Source organism: Vanellus vanellus (genome assembly GCF_965231255.1).
Source record: "Vanellus vanellus genome assembly, chromosome: 2".
Lineage (NCBI taxonomy): Eukaryota > Metazoa > Chordata > Aves > Charadriiformes > Charadriidae > Vanellus > Vanellus vanellus.
In genome coordinates, this window is record NC_138906.1 from 54405846 (window position 1) to 54425022 (window position 19177).

At 41.3% G+C, this 19177-nt stretch overlaps 2 protein-coding genes across 2 annotated transcripts in view; one reads left to right on the forward strand and one right to left on the reverse strand.

The window, feature by feature from the left end:
• Window positions 1-13883, forward strand: part of TPK1 (thiamin pyrophosphokinase 1) — a 314822-nt gene extending 300939 nt beyond the window's left edge. The window contains exon 8 of the mRNA XM_082480043.1: window positions 13570-13883. Within this exon, the coding sequence (XP_082336169.1) occupies window positions 13570-13688 (119 nt within the window). The 3' untranslated portion in view covers window positions 13689-13883. The remainder of the gene's footprint in view (window positions 1-13569) is intronic.
• Window positions 13884-16153: 2270 nt separating this feature from the next.
• Window positions 16154-18558, reverse strand: SEC61G (SEC61 translocon subunit gamma; the record flags this gene model as incomplete). Its single annotated transcript, XM_082479056.1, has 3 exons — window positions 18506-18558; window positions 17507-17606; window positions 16154-16260 (listed from the first exon to the last, which is right to left on the reverse strand). The coding sequence occupies exons 2-3, from the start codon at window positions 17598-17600 to the stop codon at window positions 16154-16156; spliced, it is 201 nt and encodes a 66-aa protein (XP_082335182.1). The 5' UTR covers window positions 17601-17606; window positions 18506-18558.
• Window positions 18559-19177: the final 619 nt, after the last annotated feature.

A 19177-nucleotide genomic window follows, 5' to 3' on the forward strand; every position in this document is an offset into this window, starting at 1 on the left:
TAAACTGGACAATAACAAAGGCTCCCAGGGCTGGTTCTGCCTGCCAATCTCTCATGCATGTATTCACACAACGCTATATATAGGGCATGCCTCCAGGGCCAGAATCCCGTCTATCAGCTCAGCAAGCAGACCTTCTATCCACACCATTAATCACAGTAGGGAGGAGGGAAACGGCTCATTACGCTACATCAATGATATTGTCCATTCTGTCTTCTACAAATTACAGGAGTTGTCTCAGTGTTTCATTCAGCATCCCCTGACTTTTGAAGTCCATGATCCAAGAGAGGGAACAAAACTTCTTAACAGGAGTGTTTACCTGTGGGCAACAGAGGTTAGCCAGCAAACTGCATTTAGTGAGTTTAGAATACTATAGCAAGGCAAGCTTTCCAAGGGATATTTTTCCAATGTTAAATTCTAGGTAGCATTCCTTCCCTCTCCCCAAGTGATAGATCTGAGGGACTTTTTCTGTTCTGCAGCATTGTTTTCAAGCCCCCCTGTCCACTTCCAGTATAGTTTGTGTGTGTGACATCTGTAAGGTATCCTTTATGGCTGACTGACTTCAGGAATGTTTGAGTAAGAACTTTCTGCAGTATTCTGGCCTTCCTTAAAGGTCCTGTGCTTTGCAAGAGAATCCTATGACTATTTATGGGTACCCTTTCAAAGCAGCATCCAGAGATTTATCCGCCTGGCTGCCAATGTTGTTAGAAGTCATATAGCTACATTTTCGCTCACAGTTTTTGGGCTTGACACTTTATTGCTCTCTTTTCTGCTTATGTACCTGTAAATGAGCCCTGTACTTCAAAATCTGTATCATCTAGGTTTCACTCTTGCACATGACATGACATGACAAACCCCTTGCCGTATACTGACCTCTTTGCTGCAGGGCTCAGCTATATCAGTTCTGTACAGACCTTGCAAGGTTCTCCAGCTTTTCCTGGTCTTTTACTTGGTGTATTCTAAACTCTCCCTCCAGTAAGGTTTAAGCTCTTTATCAGACCTTCTTCCTGGCTGATTTTGAGGATCACTGTAAAGTGCTTCCCTTGGTCCCATGAAGTCTGCATTTTAGTGGGCGGGCATGGGATGTTATTTTGATGCTTCTTAAAACAAGTCTGCCCGTTACTAGAAGAATGACACTGCCTATTTCATAACAGATGCACCTCTTGATAGATGACCGTGCCTTAAATTACAAAATAGATAACAGTTGTTCAGTCATCACCAAGCCTGATCTTGGGTCCAAAGTTTGCATGAGACATCTCTAGGTTTGGAGGGTCACCTCGGAGATACACTGGCCTCTTCCATATCACTGGATGTTTTGTACTGATATGTAGCAATATACTCCTGAATGTATGATATGAGGAGGAATAAGTGCCTATCTCCACACCTTCCAAGAGGTGAAAAAGAGTTGTAGGTCTCGCTTGCTTTGAGACTTCTTCATTTGGTTAGTTATGAAAAGTGTCTACTCTGATTGGAATATCCCAGGATTAATCTTTAGAAGTGTGAATATATTCTTGGGTACTTCTGCTTGCTCTGTAAGCATGTAGACATCAGCATCAGAGATTTTTTGTCTGGATATTGTAGAACATTTAGGATAGTAGAGCACAGAAGAATTCAAATGAAAAGATTATAGCTATATTAAATGTTTGCTATGAGCATTAGTCATAGATACATCCATCTTTTAATGCCATGTGCGGCAGACGTGTTGAAACTATTGGTATGAAACCCCATAGCAGTAGTTAAAGGAATGTTTATCATTTGGAAATACTGTGTGCTTTATTATTGATCTGCCTTTTTTGAAAGTAGAAATTCATGTTGTTGGGATTTTTTCAATTTTAAACAAACATACCTAGCTAAAATAAGTTTAGAAACAACACAGGAAATAGACTCTTACACTTATGATTCTTCCCCTGTGATAAAGAGATACTCACTCATATTCATATCTTTTTTAACTGTACTTATTTCCTTTTCTAAGACTTATGCCACACCTCTAAAAAGTTGCATTAGTCTTGCTGTAGATGATAAGTTAATCCAAACCTTTTACGGTGTTATTTTTTCATCCTTCAGATACTTTTAAAAAAGATGTGAACTTAAGAGGAACTGCTATCATTGTTTCTAGAACTAACAAATGTTTTAAAAGTAATTTGCTTTTCTTCTGATATAATTCTGCTTTCAGTAAAATTTTCCTTACTTGCAAAAAAAAAGTATTTCACATCTGTTGGTTTTAAACAATTGGTCAGATAGTTAATGTCTATGAAATTCTGCTAGGTATCATACATTTTGTGAAGTGACTACAAAACAAGAATGAGTGGAAAATGTTGAGTACACCAAATGGCCAGGATGGGAAAAGCAGTGTCAAATAAGATCCAATCATATTTTGAGTTCAAAATGAAATTCAGAAAAGTGGCTTCCTTAGCTGTTGAGAGGAATGTTTCTACAATACCCCTTAGACACTGATAATTAGTGAGGAATGACAAATGTTTGAAGATTACAGTAATTTCAGATGAGACAAGGAACATCCCAGGCTATAAATCAGGTTTGCTTTATGGAAGCTCCCTATAGCCTAAAAAAGGAGGCTGTTTGAGGATGTGTTTCCTTACTTGGCAATTGCAGCTGTCATGGTCTTTTAACCCCAAGCGCTAGAAATTGGTTGGTGTTTTAGCAGAAGTAGACAAGCTGTAACATAGTTGCCTTAGTCTTTTATTTTACTTGTGACTACTGGATTTTTAATTCCTTTCCTTTCCCATTCTTTGCAGCGTGTTAGGGGTGGTTTATTGGTAGGTTAAAATCCAAAGTCAAGTCCTCCACACAGTAAAAGTGAGAGCCCACTGACATGCATCACTGTGCCACAGCATGACTGTTGCAATCCATCTTGACCAAAGTGTTTGAAAGTTGAACTACATATAATCAATTGCATTCTTAAAACTTTAATGTCTTTGACTGTACCATGTAGCACTACATTAATTTAGCGGTGCATTCAAACTCTGCCTTTGAGGGTCAAAAGCTTACATCACCTGGCCTGGGCAGTGCCTGACATGGCACTGCATGATTAATGCAGAAGCCTTTAATTCCAGTGAGCCCAGGCAGAAAGCATGGTATAGTCCTTCTAAGGCAGTATTCCCTAGAGGAGAAGAAGCAGGAGAAAACATCCCCCAGACCATTGAATCCTTAGCAATTGCAGGGCCTGGAAGTGCATGATATGTTTCTGAATGCAGAGGATGAATCGCTAGCCAGTTTGCAAAGGGGGAGCAGGGGGGAGGCTTTTCAAAGGTCAGGAGGAGGAAGCACACCAACACAAAGAGCATTGTTCATATTGGAAATCATTACTCGAAATCAATCGGACTTTTCCAGAGTGCACAACTAACTAAAGGATCCTCAGACGCTAGTTTTCCACTCGAATGAAGTCTTTGACAGTCGATGAGACTTAGGACTTGTCTTTAATGATGAATCTCCCTTTTTTAATTTCAGGGGCAAACATTATATAGAAGCTGTATTCAGCAGCATTGACAACAACTCTGAATCTTGCATCCAAAAAAAAAAACTGTAAGAGCAGACAAAAACTAAATGAACCATATGCACTGACTTACTGATTCATATACGTGGCAGATACCACTCCCTTGTCCTTCCTGAAGCAAAGTGCTGTAATGGTGGCTGAAGTGGAAGAAGCAGGTATTACTAGCTAAAATAAACTTTGCTGTGTCATAAGTTACATTTTTGTTGGAAATTTTGAAAAAAATGCTGACTTTCTAGCTTAGAAGGAAGGAAGATTGCAAAGACACAGTGGGCAACGCTATCTCAAAAAAATCCTTTATTTTATGGGGGACGTGGAGAGCCATCTAATCCAGTTGACTGACTCCGAACTAAAAACAGTGTGGTTTGCAGCCTCCTGTTGAATTTCATGTTCTGTCTCAGGGGTGGCAGCAGATAAACTTTGCTGGATTCCTGTGAGCGAGTGTGGAGGAGCTGCAGCTCCATGAATGTCAACAAATGTTGTAAGTTTACCATGCAAGTTTGAAGATAAATGGAATAGAATTAATAAGCATCAGTAATGGCTTTATAATTGAAATAGTATAGACATTAGGGGTACATAGGGTGTTAGTAATCATATTAATTATTTGTTAACAGAAAGACAAAGTAATAAAATTAAAAATCAAAAAGCTTAGTTCACATGCAGATCTAGGGGGACATTTTGTAACAGAAATAATTGCTTTTGCTTCATCCTCAGGGTGATATTATCTGTGTCTAATTGTTTTTCCTGAAGAAAGCAGAGCAATCTAAAATTCTAAGTAATGCACAACAATTGTTAGGATGAAAATAACCACATTTTAGAAACCTCTTACAGCACCCCGCCCCAATTCAGTGAAAGAAAGCAGTGCTGCTAGGAAGGGTAAAGATAAATGGAATTACTTTCCTATTAGAAGTATAATAGACTTTATTAGTTAGTCACCTGTGCTCGGAATAGATCAGCTGTCAGGGAGAGCAAGTAGATGAACATGTACCTTGTGAGCTGTCGGAAGCAGATCAGTGTGGGTTTTTTAAATAATAATTACCCACTTCCAGAAAAATGTTTTAGACAAAAGCACAGCTGCTTTATTGATGATGCCTTTTGTGCATAAGGACAAATTTCTAGTTTGTTCTTTTCGTTTTTCCGTGTAAATGTAATATCATATTTCCATAACACTCTTTTAGGAAATGGTGCCATTCGCTGTTAAAGCTTGCATAATAAAATTATTTGTCAGGGATTTAATTTGATCAAAGTCGGTTATTTGTAATAAGTGCTAGTAGCTAAGAGGGGTTGCTGCTTGTGTTCAAGACTGGCGATGATGCCCTTGCCCTCTGCAAGCCACTGTGCAACCAGCTGTCCTGGGATTCAGTGTGGCAGGGCACACAGAAGGTATCTTTTTTTTGTATCCTGACCAGTGCTCAGAGGTAAAGGCAACTGTTCGCTTCCTTGTGGTCAGAGGAGCTCTTTGAGCACCAGATCCACTATTCTGGCACAGTTTAATAGTCTATCTGGTCTGGCAGCTTCACTGACATGAGGTCTGGGAACAAGAAACTCTGCAACTGGTGGTTGAGAGAGTCCGTGGCACAGAGGTGGCTCCTGGTGGCCACCCAGGAGTCTGAACGGACCAGCTGTGGGCTGGGTCAGTTCTGGTGGGGGCTGGACTCCGGAGGGAGAAGGGTTTAAATCTGCAATACGCTGAACCGCTCTCAGAGTTCAGAAGATCTGCTTTGATTTTCACCATTGCAACATTGCATGTTGTGTGCAGCCACCTTTATTCTGCCACAGATACTGGTTCCGGCCCGCTACCATTTGGCTGCTCTGCTTCCTGCCCCTACAAAACGCAGCAGAAGCTGGAGTTAAGGACTGAGCCTTTACAGAGCTTTGTCAAATTATATTTAATTTTGGCACTGTAGCCCAGTGACAGAGCAACTTGTGCAGCAGAACAGGACTGGATATGGAGCTGAGCTAGTGCTGGCAGCAGTGATAAGGAGGAGAAGCTAGCATGCTTAAATTTGTTTTTCAGGGCTGGCTAGGGACGGGCTTTAGATCAATTCCCTTGGGAAAATCGCATCCCCGTCACGGAGAAAGGAAGCAGAGCAGTGCTAAATTTGATGGCATACTTGACGCTGGGGACTCTTCCCACGCACTGGTAGGCAGGAGAGGAGGTTGACTGGCTGAGACCATCGTGCAATGTTTATGGCAGTACTGCTGTTCTCCTCCCTGGAGCAGATGAGCGAGATCCCCATTTAACCCAAGTGGTGTAGGTATTTACTGAGCAAATATCCATGTACCCGTATTTCAGCTACAGGCCCAGTTTGGCTGTTACAGGAATAATCATTGTATCTGCACATTTTTGCAAACGATGGAAACAACGGTACCGTACAGAAGCTGGAAGACTTGTATTATGCATGTGTTTTAAAATCCACTTTTACTGCCTCTTCTTGTGAATTTATGAATCTAAATGTGACAGGATTTATCAGGATTCCAAAGAATAGAAGAGAAAAATAATTAACTGTGTGTTCTGGTTAACTAATATCACACTTAAAACCCCATTGAAGGATAGATAGGTTTCTGTGAGAGGGGGGATTTTTTCATCTTTATATGAAGTGTTGGAAAACGACTGTAGCTAGAGGCAAGATGCTGATCAAGCTCAGTCCTGGATCTGGTTGTGTTGAAAAGCCTTCTGGTGCAAAGTTGTTCGAAGCCTGAGTACATGGACAGAGTCTACTAGCCCTGAGAACTGAGTCTAGCAAAGATTGCCTCTCCTTCCTTATCCCCCATCCTTCTTCCCTGTCTCCAACAGCTCGATCACAAGGAAAGTAGGGGGAATTTCACTCCTTTCTGCAGCACTGTGCGTGGTCATTTGATAGGATCATGTGGATATCATCCTCTAGTAAATTCAGTATATTTCACCATTAGATGCATTGTATCAACTTGGCGGTGTAGCAGCTTTCAAAATAGCAAGTATTTTTAGGTTCTTTGCCCTCGTGTCAAACCAGAGCTTCAGACCTAAATGCCAAGACAGAACGCCATTGTTTTTAGCTAAAATCTTGGGTGTCAGCGTTGTACGAGATTGCCATCTGCACCTTTGTGTGACTAAATAATGTCTCTAAAGCATGGCAGTGTAATAGGATGATGTGCGCAAAGAGGTTGTCTTATGGATGTTTAGAACTAAGACAATTCATTAGCTGATGCATCTCAGCATTCCTCTTGCTCCCTTTTCTCACGAGAATAGTGTTTATCTCACAACATGAAGTAGAGACAGACCAAAATAGCAACAAGTTATTTTGTCTAGATTATATGCAAGATCTCTGCAGTACTGACTGTCAAACCAAAGCTACATTTTACTTCTGCAGCTGTTTCTTCAGTGCTCTAACGCTATTCTTAATAGTACCTGTTACTTGTACTGCCCCTCAGAGTTATAAGTGGTTTGATAAACATTACTGGAAAGCATCAAAAAATGAAGTAAACACTCTGCTTCTTACTGGCTAAACTAAATTCTTTCAATTACTTCATAGCTTGCTTTTGCCTTTAGCTCAGCGAAACAATCTTCCGGACCAGCTAGTTCCCTGATTTTCTTTATACTTACATTTTTGGTAAATCACTTCTACTATTGTAGTATTGGTACAGCTTTGTCATACCTAGACTGGAAAGGCACTACTGAAAATAGTACATACAGCTTCCGTGTCAGACTTTCCAGGCCACTTTAATTAAGTTAAGAGGCTCAAGTGATTTTGAACAAACACTGGAGCGCATCTTGTTAGTAGTGCTAAAATGCTGCTAATAGCCATAGAAACTTCCTGCAGTTAATGATTCTTGATTTTGGTGAAGCAGTAGTAGCAGCAGAAACATTAGTGTGGAAAGCACTCTATTTCTTAGCATCATTTTTATCAGCTTATCATTTTAAATTGCTACTAAGCAGGTGATGTGACAGGAGGAGTTTGAGCTATTCTTACAGTACCACCATGATTACAAAGCTGGAAAAATATGTGGGGAAAAAAAAAAAGTGTGCTGGAAATAAATGTGAAAACTTCTGACATACATTTGCATTTCTGAAGGCTCACCCAACATGGGTGGTTTCTATCCAGGGTAGAACAGGCAGTCCTGTTAACACATTTTTCTCTCTTTTTAAATGAAATCGTTAAGCCTTGACAGCCAGTGCTTTTGTTGTCACCTCGTGAATTCCCACCGATGTGAGGGCAGGCAGCCTGTGCTGCAGAGCTCCTGCCCAGAGTCTTTGCCAGCATCTGAACTGGTGGAATAACCACCTGGCCCTGCCTGCTGGGCCCCCTTCACCCCGTATCCTCTCAAAACTTTCGTGAGCCCACTCATATGAATCTGTTGAGACTACAAAACCATTGTTCTGTGCTACAAAATATAGGTACCAAAAGTTACAATTGTTTTAAAAGTTGCCCAATGCAATCTCTGCTTATTCAAAACTCCCCTTGGCCCTAAGGGGACCTGTGCCATGACAGGCTATCCTGTCCCCTCCCGGCAGACTCGGCAAGCCTTTAGGGTACTTATGTGTTGTGTCAGTATTGAAAATAGTTCGTGTCTTATTGTAAATTACAGTTATTTGCAACTTCCAGTTTTGCAGTTCCCACTGCACAGAGATCAAGGATCCAATTTTTCCTTTGTATACATCAGTGTAAATCAAGATTAACTCCAGTGAAGTCAGTCTAATCACAAGCGTAAAACTAGGAGGAATAAAAGGAAAATAAGGCTATAAACTATTTGGGTTTTATTTTTAAATAGCAAAATTAATGCTGCTGTTCTGCAGACACAGGGTGACCTGCAAAGTACTAGCTCATGCGTTACTAATGCATCTCCATTTAAATGCAGATTTTAGCTCCTAACACAGAACTTCAGGGAAATCCTCTCCAGATAAACTGTAATAGGATACCAAATGGTAATTCAATATTTCACTTTAACTTGTGTTTCAGTTTATTGATCTTAATTTTCTATCATTTTGATGCAGCATTTGCCTAGGGGGAAGAGGATTACATTCACTATAATAAAGCTTGTAATTAATAATTAATTATTTTGGTATTCCAAACATCCGTGCCAGCAGTGGCAATCTCCTTGTATTCCTGTACCTATTTCTATTTTTGCTGGTGGAAATCAGTAAGATGTGACTTTACATATTGCAGGAAGTAATTGAGACACACAGTTGAGAAAAGCAAGCATAGTATAGGTATCACAGTATCTATATCGGACATGCTTAGCGTGACGTTGTTTTGTTCTCAGTCATTTGTGGTCACAGTAGTAAGACCCTGACTTGGTGAAATCCCATGAAGTGGGGACCCTTGTGCTACACCACTGCAGTCAAGGGTTTTCCAAAAGGCTTCCATTTGCTTATGTGTCTTCAGATAAATACAGGAGGTGTGACCGATTGGCCATTCTCACACCAAAATCACTTCCTTCGCTAAATCTGCTTCTGGTAAGGACCTCCACCTCGTAAACTCCTCTTCCAGCATGACCAGTAGATACTGCAGTCATAAGCCTCTCTCTCAGCTGTCCAGATTTCGTTGTGGTTTTAGTAGAGATGTCGGAATAACCAGAGGGCCTGCTTGTTCAATTAAGCCTTTCAAATTAATTACATCATTTGCTTTTGCCATATATCATATGTTTAAGAATAATTTTTTTCTCTGTATATGCCTCCCTCAAGCCCTGCTTAAGTGCAGCTTATAAGATGAGACCTTGATATAAGCTGTATTCTGTCGGACTGAACTTTAAGTATCCTAAATAGCACAATGAAGTCATAAAAATAATAAGTCTGCTAGATCATGAATACAGTTATTAAGAGTAATGTGATGCTGAGAGTTCGTGTTTTTGCAGCACCTAACATGACAAGACCCAATCTAGTTATAATTAGTCCACACCGCTTCTCAGTTTCCAGGCTGAAAGCCTGCAGCAAAACAGTGAACGCCTTGCAAGCAAAGGCTTAGGTCTCATTTTCAATACCGTCAACTAAAAAATAAAACTCCCAACTATGGTAGAGGTAGAAATACAATAAGAGTTTTAAAACTACATTTTTAGGTTTGGGCTTTTTTTGTTTGATTTTTTTATATGGCTTGAATACTCATAGGGTGCATTTAGTTAACATTTCCACATATTCTGGCAACCGCAAGATTCATCAATTTTCAACATCTTACAACTGAGGTTAACATTTTCCATGTGGCATACTTAGATAGATGAGCAATAAAATAGTGGAAATGGGCAGTCTTAGGGTTAATGATACCTCCTTTGTTATATAATTTGGTCAGCAAAAGGGATGTCTAAGAAATAATGATCTTCATGATTATGCTCCTTTGGAAAGCTCACCTACAAGCCCTCAGATTTCTTCTCTAAATTATTTCCAACATTCTCAAACCCTGACAGATGCAACCGCCTGCTATACAAAATAAAAGCTGCTAGAAAAATATTCCTCCACTACCATGTCTAAATAAGCCCTGCCCATGACCATGTTTAGATCTGAATTAGTGATATGTTCCAGTCCATCACACAGAACGAGACTCTCTTCGTTACTGATAAGAACATAGGGCACACCATAAAAACCTGTCTCATAATAGATTTTGTTGTTTGGGTTTCGGTTTGGTTTTGGGTTGGCGGGTTGGTTGGTTGTTTTTTATCCCAAAAGGCAAGAATAACATTTGCTTTTAGTTCTGCAGTCGAGTTGTCAGACTGCCAAACCACACCACAGAACTACTACTTAGGTACCTTCTCGTGTAACCACTCATGACCTCCACTGCTTTCCTTGGAGGCACGGCCACCGAGGCTCAGTGCCACCAAAGCATGCTGGCTTTATAGATAGAGAGTAATGAAAAATAGTATAGTACAGCCACATTGGAGGAACTGGGTAGAGTATTTTTCTCATCAGCACTGTTATCAGTAAACGCAGTTCAATTGGAACCAAAGCACTAAGCAAAACTTCAGGGGAAAAAACGTCTAACACTGCTGGAAAGGGGGGGGGGGGTGGTGGTGGTGTGTGTGTTTTCGATGAATTACTTCTGTTTTTATCCAAATCAGTCTCTTGAAAATTCTCATGAAAAACAGGAGGCTGCTGTTTGTCTAAAAGAAGGTTTTCAGTGATCCAAAATAAAATTTCTTTTAATTAGAGAATTCTAAAAATCCCAGGGGTTTTGAGATTTTGATATTTTTTTTAACAAGAAATCTCAACATGAAATCCATTATTAAAATAATTTCTGGTACCCATCAAAACTATAAATACTAAATATTAGAAAATATAAAGCTTGTTTTCTTTGGAATGAACCTCAGAAAAATAATCTCAATAGCAAGAATGGGGTTTTTTTATAGTAGTTTTTTTTTTTCCCAAGCCATAGGCTCTTGTTAGGACTTAACAAATAAGACTGAAAGCCATTTAAAAAATGCAAATGGATCAGGTATGAACTGATAAAACTTCCCACTTCTTTGACCTTGTAAACTTCACATGATAATGCATGACACAGCAGGAAGTTTTCCTAGAAGCAGTAGGTATGTATATCCTCTTATTTCCTTTAACTGGCTTAAACCTAGTTTTTCACATTAATTACTGTTCATTTATTGAATGGAAAACATGCATTTTTAATTATGTTAGTTGAAATGTTGGCTGGTTGTGAAACCGAGTACTTGGAATTGGTCCATTCGAGCCATGTGAATCAGCAGTACTGTTCTATAGTTTTTGCATTTTTTCACTTCGGCATTTCAAACTGTGATCCTCGCACAGAGGAAAATCTGGTAGAGAAAGATAAAAGGCTCCATCTAGTGGGCATGATCTTCTTGTTTAAAGAAAACAAAAGGCAAGATTTTCACTAAATTTTAGGCACGAAGAAAGACTGCTTTAGATTTTGTTTCATTAAGCTGCCATGTTGTTCTTAATTCTTGCCTTCTAGAGCCATTATTTCATATGCAAAACTGAAACATTAAGAATTATTCTGACAGTCTTGAGCAAGAAGCAATAAATGATACTAAATGAGTGGGTTTATACAGAAGAGTTGATCCACAAAGTTCTTCCTCCCCTCCCTTCAAGCGTCAATATATATTAACCAAAAATGGATAATTTGTGTGTCAACAAATATTTTAAACTATTTAAGGTTGTTTCCTACTTCAAACAGACTGGAAACATTCATAACTTGACAATAACACTTAACACAGTATTTTGGGAGCATTTTTACACAGGAGACTGTGCCTCTGTGTTGCCTCATTTTCATTAAATGACCTGTTTACCCGCAAAGGGTGAAATCTGGGTTCTCTGGCAACTCAGTCCAGTGCATGAGCTTCTGGCAAGGCATAACCTCATCGGTCTCTGCTGTCTCTTCCAAAGGCAAACACCAAAACTCATTTGTCCTGGCATTTGTTTAGGAGTCTGCCTGGCACTGTCGTGTGTCCAAAATCATCCTGATAGAATCTAGCACCTTTATTTTAGGTATGTAATTGATCTAGTCCGGTTTTTTTTTTTTTTTTTCGCTGAACTTCTGCACTGCATTGCAGTTATGCTCCAAACTCCTGAGAGATTCACACTCAGGACTCCAGTTTAAAGCAGTAATGAAACTCGGGTGTTATTCCCTCATTCCAGCCAAACATGGCCAGCAACTGAAACCTCTTCAGTTTGTTTCAGACTAATAACAAGAGTGGGAGCAGGAACAAGTAGCAGCAAGTGCAGATTTGGCAGAAGAGGCACTGAACCACATTGCATATCCTGCGTTTTTTCAGACCGGCTCTCATTTTCAAGCCACGCAGCCTGGCAAGATCAATTCCTCCTGTGCAGCTTCCAGCAACGGGTAGACAGCGTAACATGCACTGTAATAATGCACTACTACACCCAAGTTTACTGTAGCCCGTGTTCACGTCCACAATCGGAATATTTGTCTCCTGTGCAAATCACAAACTACAGCTTAATATGTTGTTTTGCACACCTCCTGATCACAGGGAGATCTCCATTTGCAGTTGGCCGCTTGATAGCAAATCCAGAGGATTCCTCCTTCAGTATTAACGCTCGATTTGGCAATTCTGACAGGGCACACAGACATGCTGATCCGGCTGAACAATTCTCCCCAGCTGCAGCTCTCCTTGTATCCTTCACGGAAATGTAACCCTCAGTGGCACCAGTGAATAAGAGCTGTCATTTGGCTTGTTTTACAGACTAAAACAAAGGATAGTCTTAAGAGTTCTTACTCTGAACCTTTATATATACAGACCAGACTGGTCTTAAAAGTGCCTTAGGGTGGTTCATATGTTTGCAAAATGCAAGCGACGCTATCTCCAAAAGGGAGGAAATGGGAGATAAAAATTAAACTGCATATTTTTTTTTGTTTTGGGGGCAGCTTTTATCTTTGGTCTCAGCTTGTAGGAATTCTCTGTAACCCTTAAAACACCTCAGTTGAAACAACGGAGAACTGTTGTTTAAAACTTCACGGATATTTCAAAATTATCATTACAACTGCACTGTTAACCGTGTTAAACTCTCCTAAAATTGACATTAGCTGTTTGTTAGAGTAATGCCTCTTGGTTTCTAATGCACGTGGACACCTACCTCACTAGACGTGCAATAGAAGAAAAGATGCCCACTTACTTCAAAGCAAAAGTTGTTAAATAATGCTGCTTTTAACTGCTGGCTTTTGCTCTAGAACTGTTCAAATTTTAAGAGATTATAGGCTTGCTGCTGAGCTAAAGCAAATCCCATGTTTGGAACTACAGTAAGATCCTTTGCCTCATTTTACTTTAAGTTCCTTGACTAGCACTGGTACTTGAGCTGATGCTAATAAAATATAAATTTCCAGATGTGAAACTCTGCAGAACATTTGACAATCTGCTTTTGTAATAGTCTGCTGTAAACTCAAAATGTTATTTTGGGGATTACGTATTAATTTATTCTCTCTACAGGTCATCATATAGTCTCATACAAGCCCTCTAATTAATATTTAACATCATTATTTTAGACGTTTATCTGAATTAGTTTTACTCAGCTGTTTTCTTCCTTCTTTGCGGGAGCAGCAGCCTTTACAACAATAAATGCACATCAATGCATTTGTTTCAAGAGTACCACTAAGTCTCTCACTTATTTTTCATAGGTAACCAGGTGCTGAAGTTTGGAACACTCGTCAGTACTTCCAACACCTATGATGGCTCTGGGATTGTGACCATTGAGACGGACAAGCCTTTGCTGTGGACAATGGCTATTGAAAGATAAGATCAGCTACAGCTGCCTTTTCTGATCTGATTCAACTCAAGTTACTGCAAAAGTTCTTTACTGTCTTAAGACAGTAAAGCTGTTCCAAAAGATATAAGCAGGCACTGATTTTATGTACTGAATGGAAAACAAGTCTGAAATAAAAGTCACTTGAGATCAAATCAAGGTTAGTAGCGATAACCGAGTTCCTCATTCTGGTACCTCACACTACTTAATCAGAAGACACATGAGCTGCCACCCAATACAATCACAAACAGAAGTGAATGTAAAGAAACTACTACTGCTTAGTCTGGTTAGTTCAGACTATTTTTACAAAGTATTTTATTCCAATACTGAACTATTTTTTCCCCTTTTGTCAACAGGAAATACACTACACAGTTGCACACAGTATAAAAGGTGATAGCACTAAGAGTAGGTAATCTTATTTTTCTGGCCTGCTTTGTAACATATGTAGGTGCTAGTGAGGATTTCTCAAGAAGAGTAGTAATTGAACTTTTCTACTTGTGAAGCAAGTTTGTGTACTGAAGAAGCTTCTGTTTTGCTGTAATACCAGTATCAGATTTCCCAGTATTAAGTGGCTGTAATAGAAGTGGCGTTCTGCAAATACCAAATGCTTACAATAAGCTTTTTGGAGTGAAACACGAATTTGTTAACCTCAATCTGAGGAGGAAGAGCACTGCATCTACCAGAGTTTTTGCGGGCTTAGTTTTTAAAATCAAAATATTCAATCATTTAATAACGGAAACTTCCAGTTCAACAAGTGCGGAGCCCTTTATAATTCTATGCACAGCTGCCTTACAGAACCAGTATCCAAAACAGGTGTATATCCTATCCAACAGTGCGAGCAAGTTGTGGATTCGTGGAATGACTGCTTAGTATCTCTGACAACTAAATCACATTCAAACTGTACATCTTAGTAACCAGCTAAGTTTGGCTTTCTTAATTAGGCCACCAGAATAAGGACTGGCAATGGAAGTTCTTTATTTGATGGAGGGTTTTTTCCAGTCAAGTACATAATATAACCTGACGGGATTTTCAAATGCAGAAAGGAATTAGGTGTAATGATGGTGATTCCAGAAATTAGTGATAAGAATTCCAGTTGACAGACTTTTAAATGACCACTTGAGAGGACACAGTAATGCTGTTTTCTTGCTGTCAACTTTTGCTGGCACAATGCTGTTTACTAAGCAGTAAATTAAGCATTAGAACAGCTTCCGAAGAGAGGCTGTACAGTTGCCACCCTTGGAGGTTTTCAATACTCAACTGGACAAAGCCCTAAGCAACCTTGTCAGAATGCAACACTGACCCAGCTTTGATCATGAGGTTGGACTAGAGACCCTCCCAAGGTTCCTTCCTTCCTGAAAGATTCTATTACAGTTGAAAGAAGTAACAAACAAACAAAAAACAAAACAAAAAAAAAACCACACTCTACTACTGAAAAAGAGCCTGTGATGTAGACAGGTATGATCACATACACTTTAGAAGAGGAATAAGATGACAAGAATGTTTGAAAACCCAAACTGAGCTTGTTTAATAGCAAACAAGTTACAAAGCTGTGAAATCTTTGCAGCAAGTGTCACAATGTCTTGCTCTTCATGATGAATATTCAGCCACCTCTGTTGAGAAAAGAAAGTAATCAGTTTCAACTAATCAAGTGTGATCAAGTGATTCCATCTGAAGTCTTAATTTGTCCTCCCACCATTGCCTTGTTAGGACAAACATTACTACTGTTACAGCTTATCTACTGTTTTCAAACATTTCTCCTTGCCTAGAAGACCACTCTTACAGGTATAAGCAAGCCATGTGTCATGTTCACAGAATAGTATTTAACCTGCTCCAGAGCTAGAAAAGGGATTACATCAGCTCTGGACAACTTGTGGAGTTTTAATTGTCAATACTCTGGCTGCCAGTCAACTTAAGGTTGAAGTATTTCATGCTGCAAAGTTCATTCCAAAAGGTATTTTACAGAATGCAGTTACACGTAAAATGAAGTTTCAAATGTATCTGGCACTCAGTAAATTAAACAAGACCAACTTTGTTCTGTGCCCTGTCATCTTCCAACACATTCACTCAGTTTTCTCTACCTTACTGTCCATGCATTTACTTCAGATACCCAATTATAAACTGGAAACACTACGAGTATGTAAGATCCAAATAAGGTAAATATGGTGGATAAACACACTGAGGAACTGGAAATCAAAGTATTTGACACTCAGTTTTGAAGCAGAACACTCAAAAAATAAATGAAGAACTATGGATCTAATATTTTGCAGCATGCTAAATTAACGATCTACTTCCTGATCAAGTCCTTTGAATAAAGTTATACCTGTCCTGTTACACTAACATGTGAAATACAGATGTACTATAGCAACGTGGATCCTGGAGGGCTCACTAACATCCTCTATTTAAAACTGAACAGGTAGAAATGAATGTAAAATTTAGTGAAATTGCAAGTTCATATTTACTTACACAATGATATTGTTGATTGGGATATGGATCAATTTGACAAAGAAACCAATAAATCCCATTATCGCAAAGCCTATTGCTGTTGCCATGGCAATCTTCTGGAACTCTGCAAAAAAAAAAAAAAAAAAAAACCAAATTTAGTTTCTGACATCTTGTGTATGGCATAAAGGAGGTGTGCACTACAGTGACCAAAGGAAAATTGCACAAAGGGCAGAAAATGGTAATGCTAACACAGGAAGCAGTTCAAAAGCAAACGGCATTGACGTTGACAAACAAATCCACTTTTTCAGAAGACAGATGAGACTTTAAGATAGAAGATGCTGCTTTGCAAAGTATGGCTAATCTCAATTTTTTTTTTTAAATAGTAAGCAGAATCAGAAATGCCCACAGTCCATAACAATTCATGGACCACTTATTCCATTGTCTTTCTTTCATGTCCCTACGAGCCCTGAAAAAGTCCCCAATACCGTACCAAAAATGGAAAAGCTACATTTATGTCTGTCACAGGAAGACAGCATCTTAAGTCCCCACAAAAATCGAGTACTTAAGTGGCATTCTCAATTACTTTAAGACAGCAACCATCAAGTGGACTAAGAAGGTCAGCCGCTCCTCACAACCCTGCCAGTCTGACAATGAATGAAGTTGTTCCTTACTGATCTCAAAAGATGTCTGTAAACTTCAGCATGACCACGTGAATAAAGCATCGTAACTACTACCATTAAAGACAACCAGTAACATTCTGGTTATACTTACAGCTTCTCTCTAATGCCCTTGAGAAAGCTCAAAAATCTTCTTCTGTACTTCCAGCAACAAAGTTCTTCCTGTCCTAATCAGACAGTCACTGACAACTGTGAAGTACTGAATGGGCCCTGCAAAAAGCAATCCTAGCTCCTTTCTAGTCTCCTAACATGAAGTGTTTCCTCCAAGGTGATGTAACAAGCAGTTTCCTCCAGAGTTTTCTCCGAGTTGACTGCAATCAGTCAAATCTGCCTGCTGCATTTGTCCTTTCAAAAGTGCACACAAGTTCTTCTCAGGTCAGTTTACCCAATACATGAAAATTGTTACTCGCCTGTCTCAAAATAGCAAATTTCAGCTACTTAGCCTATTTCATAAGGTGAGTTTTAGCACCACTCTCACACACCTCACTGAGTACATACCAGAAAGGGACACATTCAAGTTAGTTATAACCACCACCATAAACCTATTACCAAATGGACAACTGCTCAAGTTTAAATCTCATATTGGGAGCTGAGAAGCATTCATGACAAATAAATCAAGTCCCATATGGAAAGACACACGGTTAAGACAGAAGAGGAAATGAGGACTGTGTGTTGTTTTATGGTGCGCTTTACCTTTCCTGTCAGGCTTGGTGCATCTTTTAACTAGTCGTATGGAGTCTTTTACAAACTGACGGCTGGGTTCCACAAATTGCATTACCTGATCCATGATTACCTGTGAAGATGAAGGGATTTAATATCGGTGCCGCCAACGCATATACCATGAGAGTTTTTTCATTACAGCAGCAGGAGTGCTACAACATTTGTAAAGACTTAAGATAGCTTGGACTATGACATTTTAAGTTAACTGGACTTTAAAAAGATACTTTCACTTTCCAGAAAATAAAGACACTGTATCAATATATAAACATGATGACCGACTACTATCTACAAAAAATATGAAAAATTATGCTTTTTGGCATAGAAAACATCAGCTCCATCACGCTTGCTTTCATCTTATGTCCCACACGTGTTCTTTTTTTTTTTTTTTTCCCCCCGAGAACATTACTGAAGGCATCTAGATAGACACAAGTCACCCGTTTCATGAAACCCCTAAGGCAAAAGCTGGCGGAGGGGCTGGTGAGCGCTGGCACAGATACCACGGCCGAATTTTAATCTCAAAACCAAGCACCTGCCAGCCCAGGCACGACACCCGGCTAGCGGCATCGGCCCTCCTTAATCCCGCACAGTCCCTCCGACACCAGTGTCCCTCCTACCGGACCCTCTCCCGGCGACTCCCCCCTCCTTGTCACGGCGGCCGAGGCCGGACCGCCCTACCTGCCCCAGCGCCCCCCACCCGGCCTCGGGACACGCAACAGGGGCCGGAGGCCTCGCTCCGACAGAGGAGCCTCGGCCCACCGAGCCACCCACCCGCCGGGGGTAGGCCGGGCCCGGGAGCCGCGAGCGGGGCCGTGGCTGCCTTCCCGCGCTCCCCGTCTCCTCAGGCGGAGGGGCACCCGGGCGGGGGCGGGGGCGGGGGCGGGGGCGGGGGCGGGGACGGGGACGGGGACGGGGACGGGGACGGGGACGGGGACGGGGACGGGGACGAGACCACGGGCCCCGCGCGCCCCTTACCGCTCGAGCCGCCGGGCGAAGAAGGCCACGTCGCACAGCGGCGGAGGGCGATGACGTCACCCACGTCACCGCCGCGCAGCGCGCACACAGCCACACCCCGTTCCCGGCGGCGTGCGGGGCGGGCATGTTTTAAGAAGAAAAAAAAAACTATTATTTTTTTTATTATTATTAAGGGGGTTTTGAATGATTTTTTCTTTCTTTCTTTCTTTCTTTCTTTCCGGTTCCCGCCCTCCCCCCGCCTGACCGGCGGCGAGGCGGTCGGGTGGTGTCAAGGCCGGGTGGGGCCTGGCGGGGGGGGAGCGGCGCGGCCTGGTGTGTGTGGGCCGAGGAGCGCCGCCGGCAGCCGCAGGCCCTTTCCCCTACCCACCCCCGGCTTCTCCCGCCGGCGGGGCGCCCCGGCAGCCCCCCTCCCACCACCACCCCCTGGGGGAGAGGGGGCACAGGGCGGGGGGAGGCTGTTTGGGGCCCGGCGTGGGCTACGGGCCTCCACCACGGCCCTGTGGGGGCGCGGGAGGCTGCGCGGGTTGATCCGCCTGTCAGTTATGCAGGCGGCGGTTGTGTGTCATTGTGGTTGGCAAGGAGTTTGCTTTTCCGCCCGGTTGTAGTCGTCGGTGATCTCCGGAGGTCCCTTTCAACCCGTACCGCTCTGGGATTCTGTGATCCAGGAGCCTT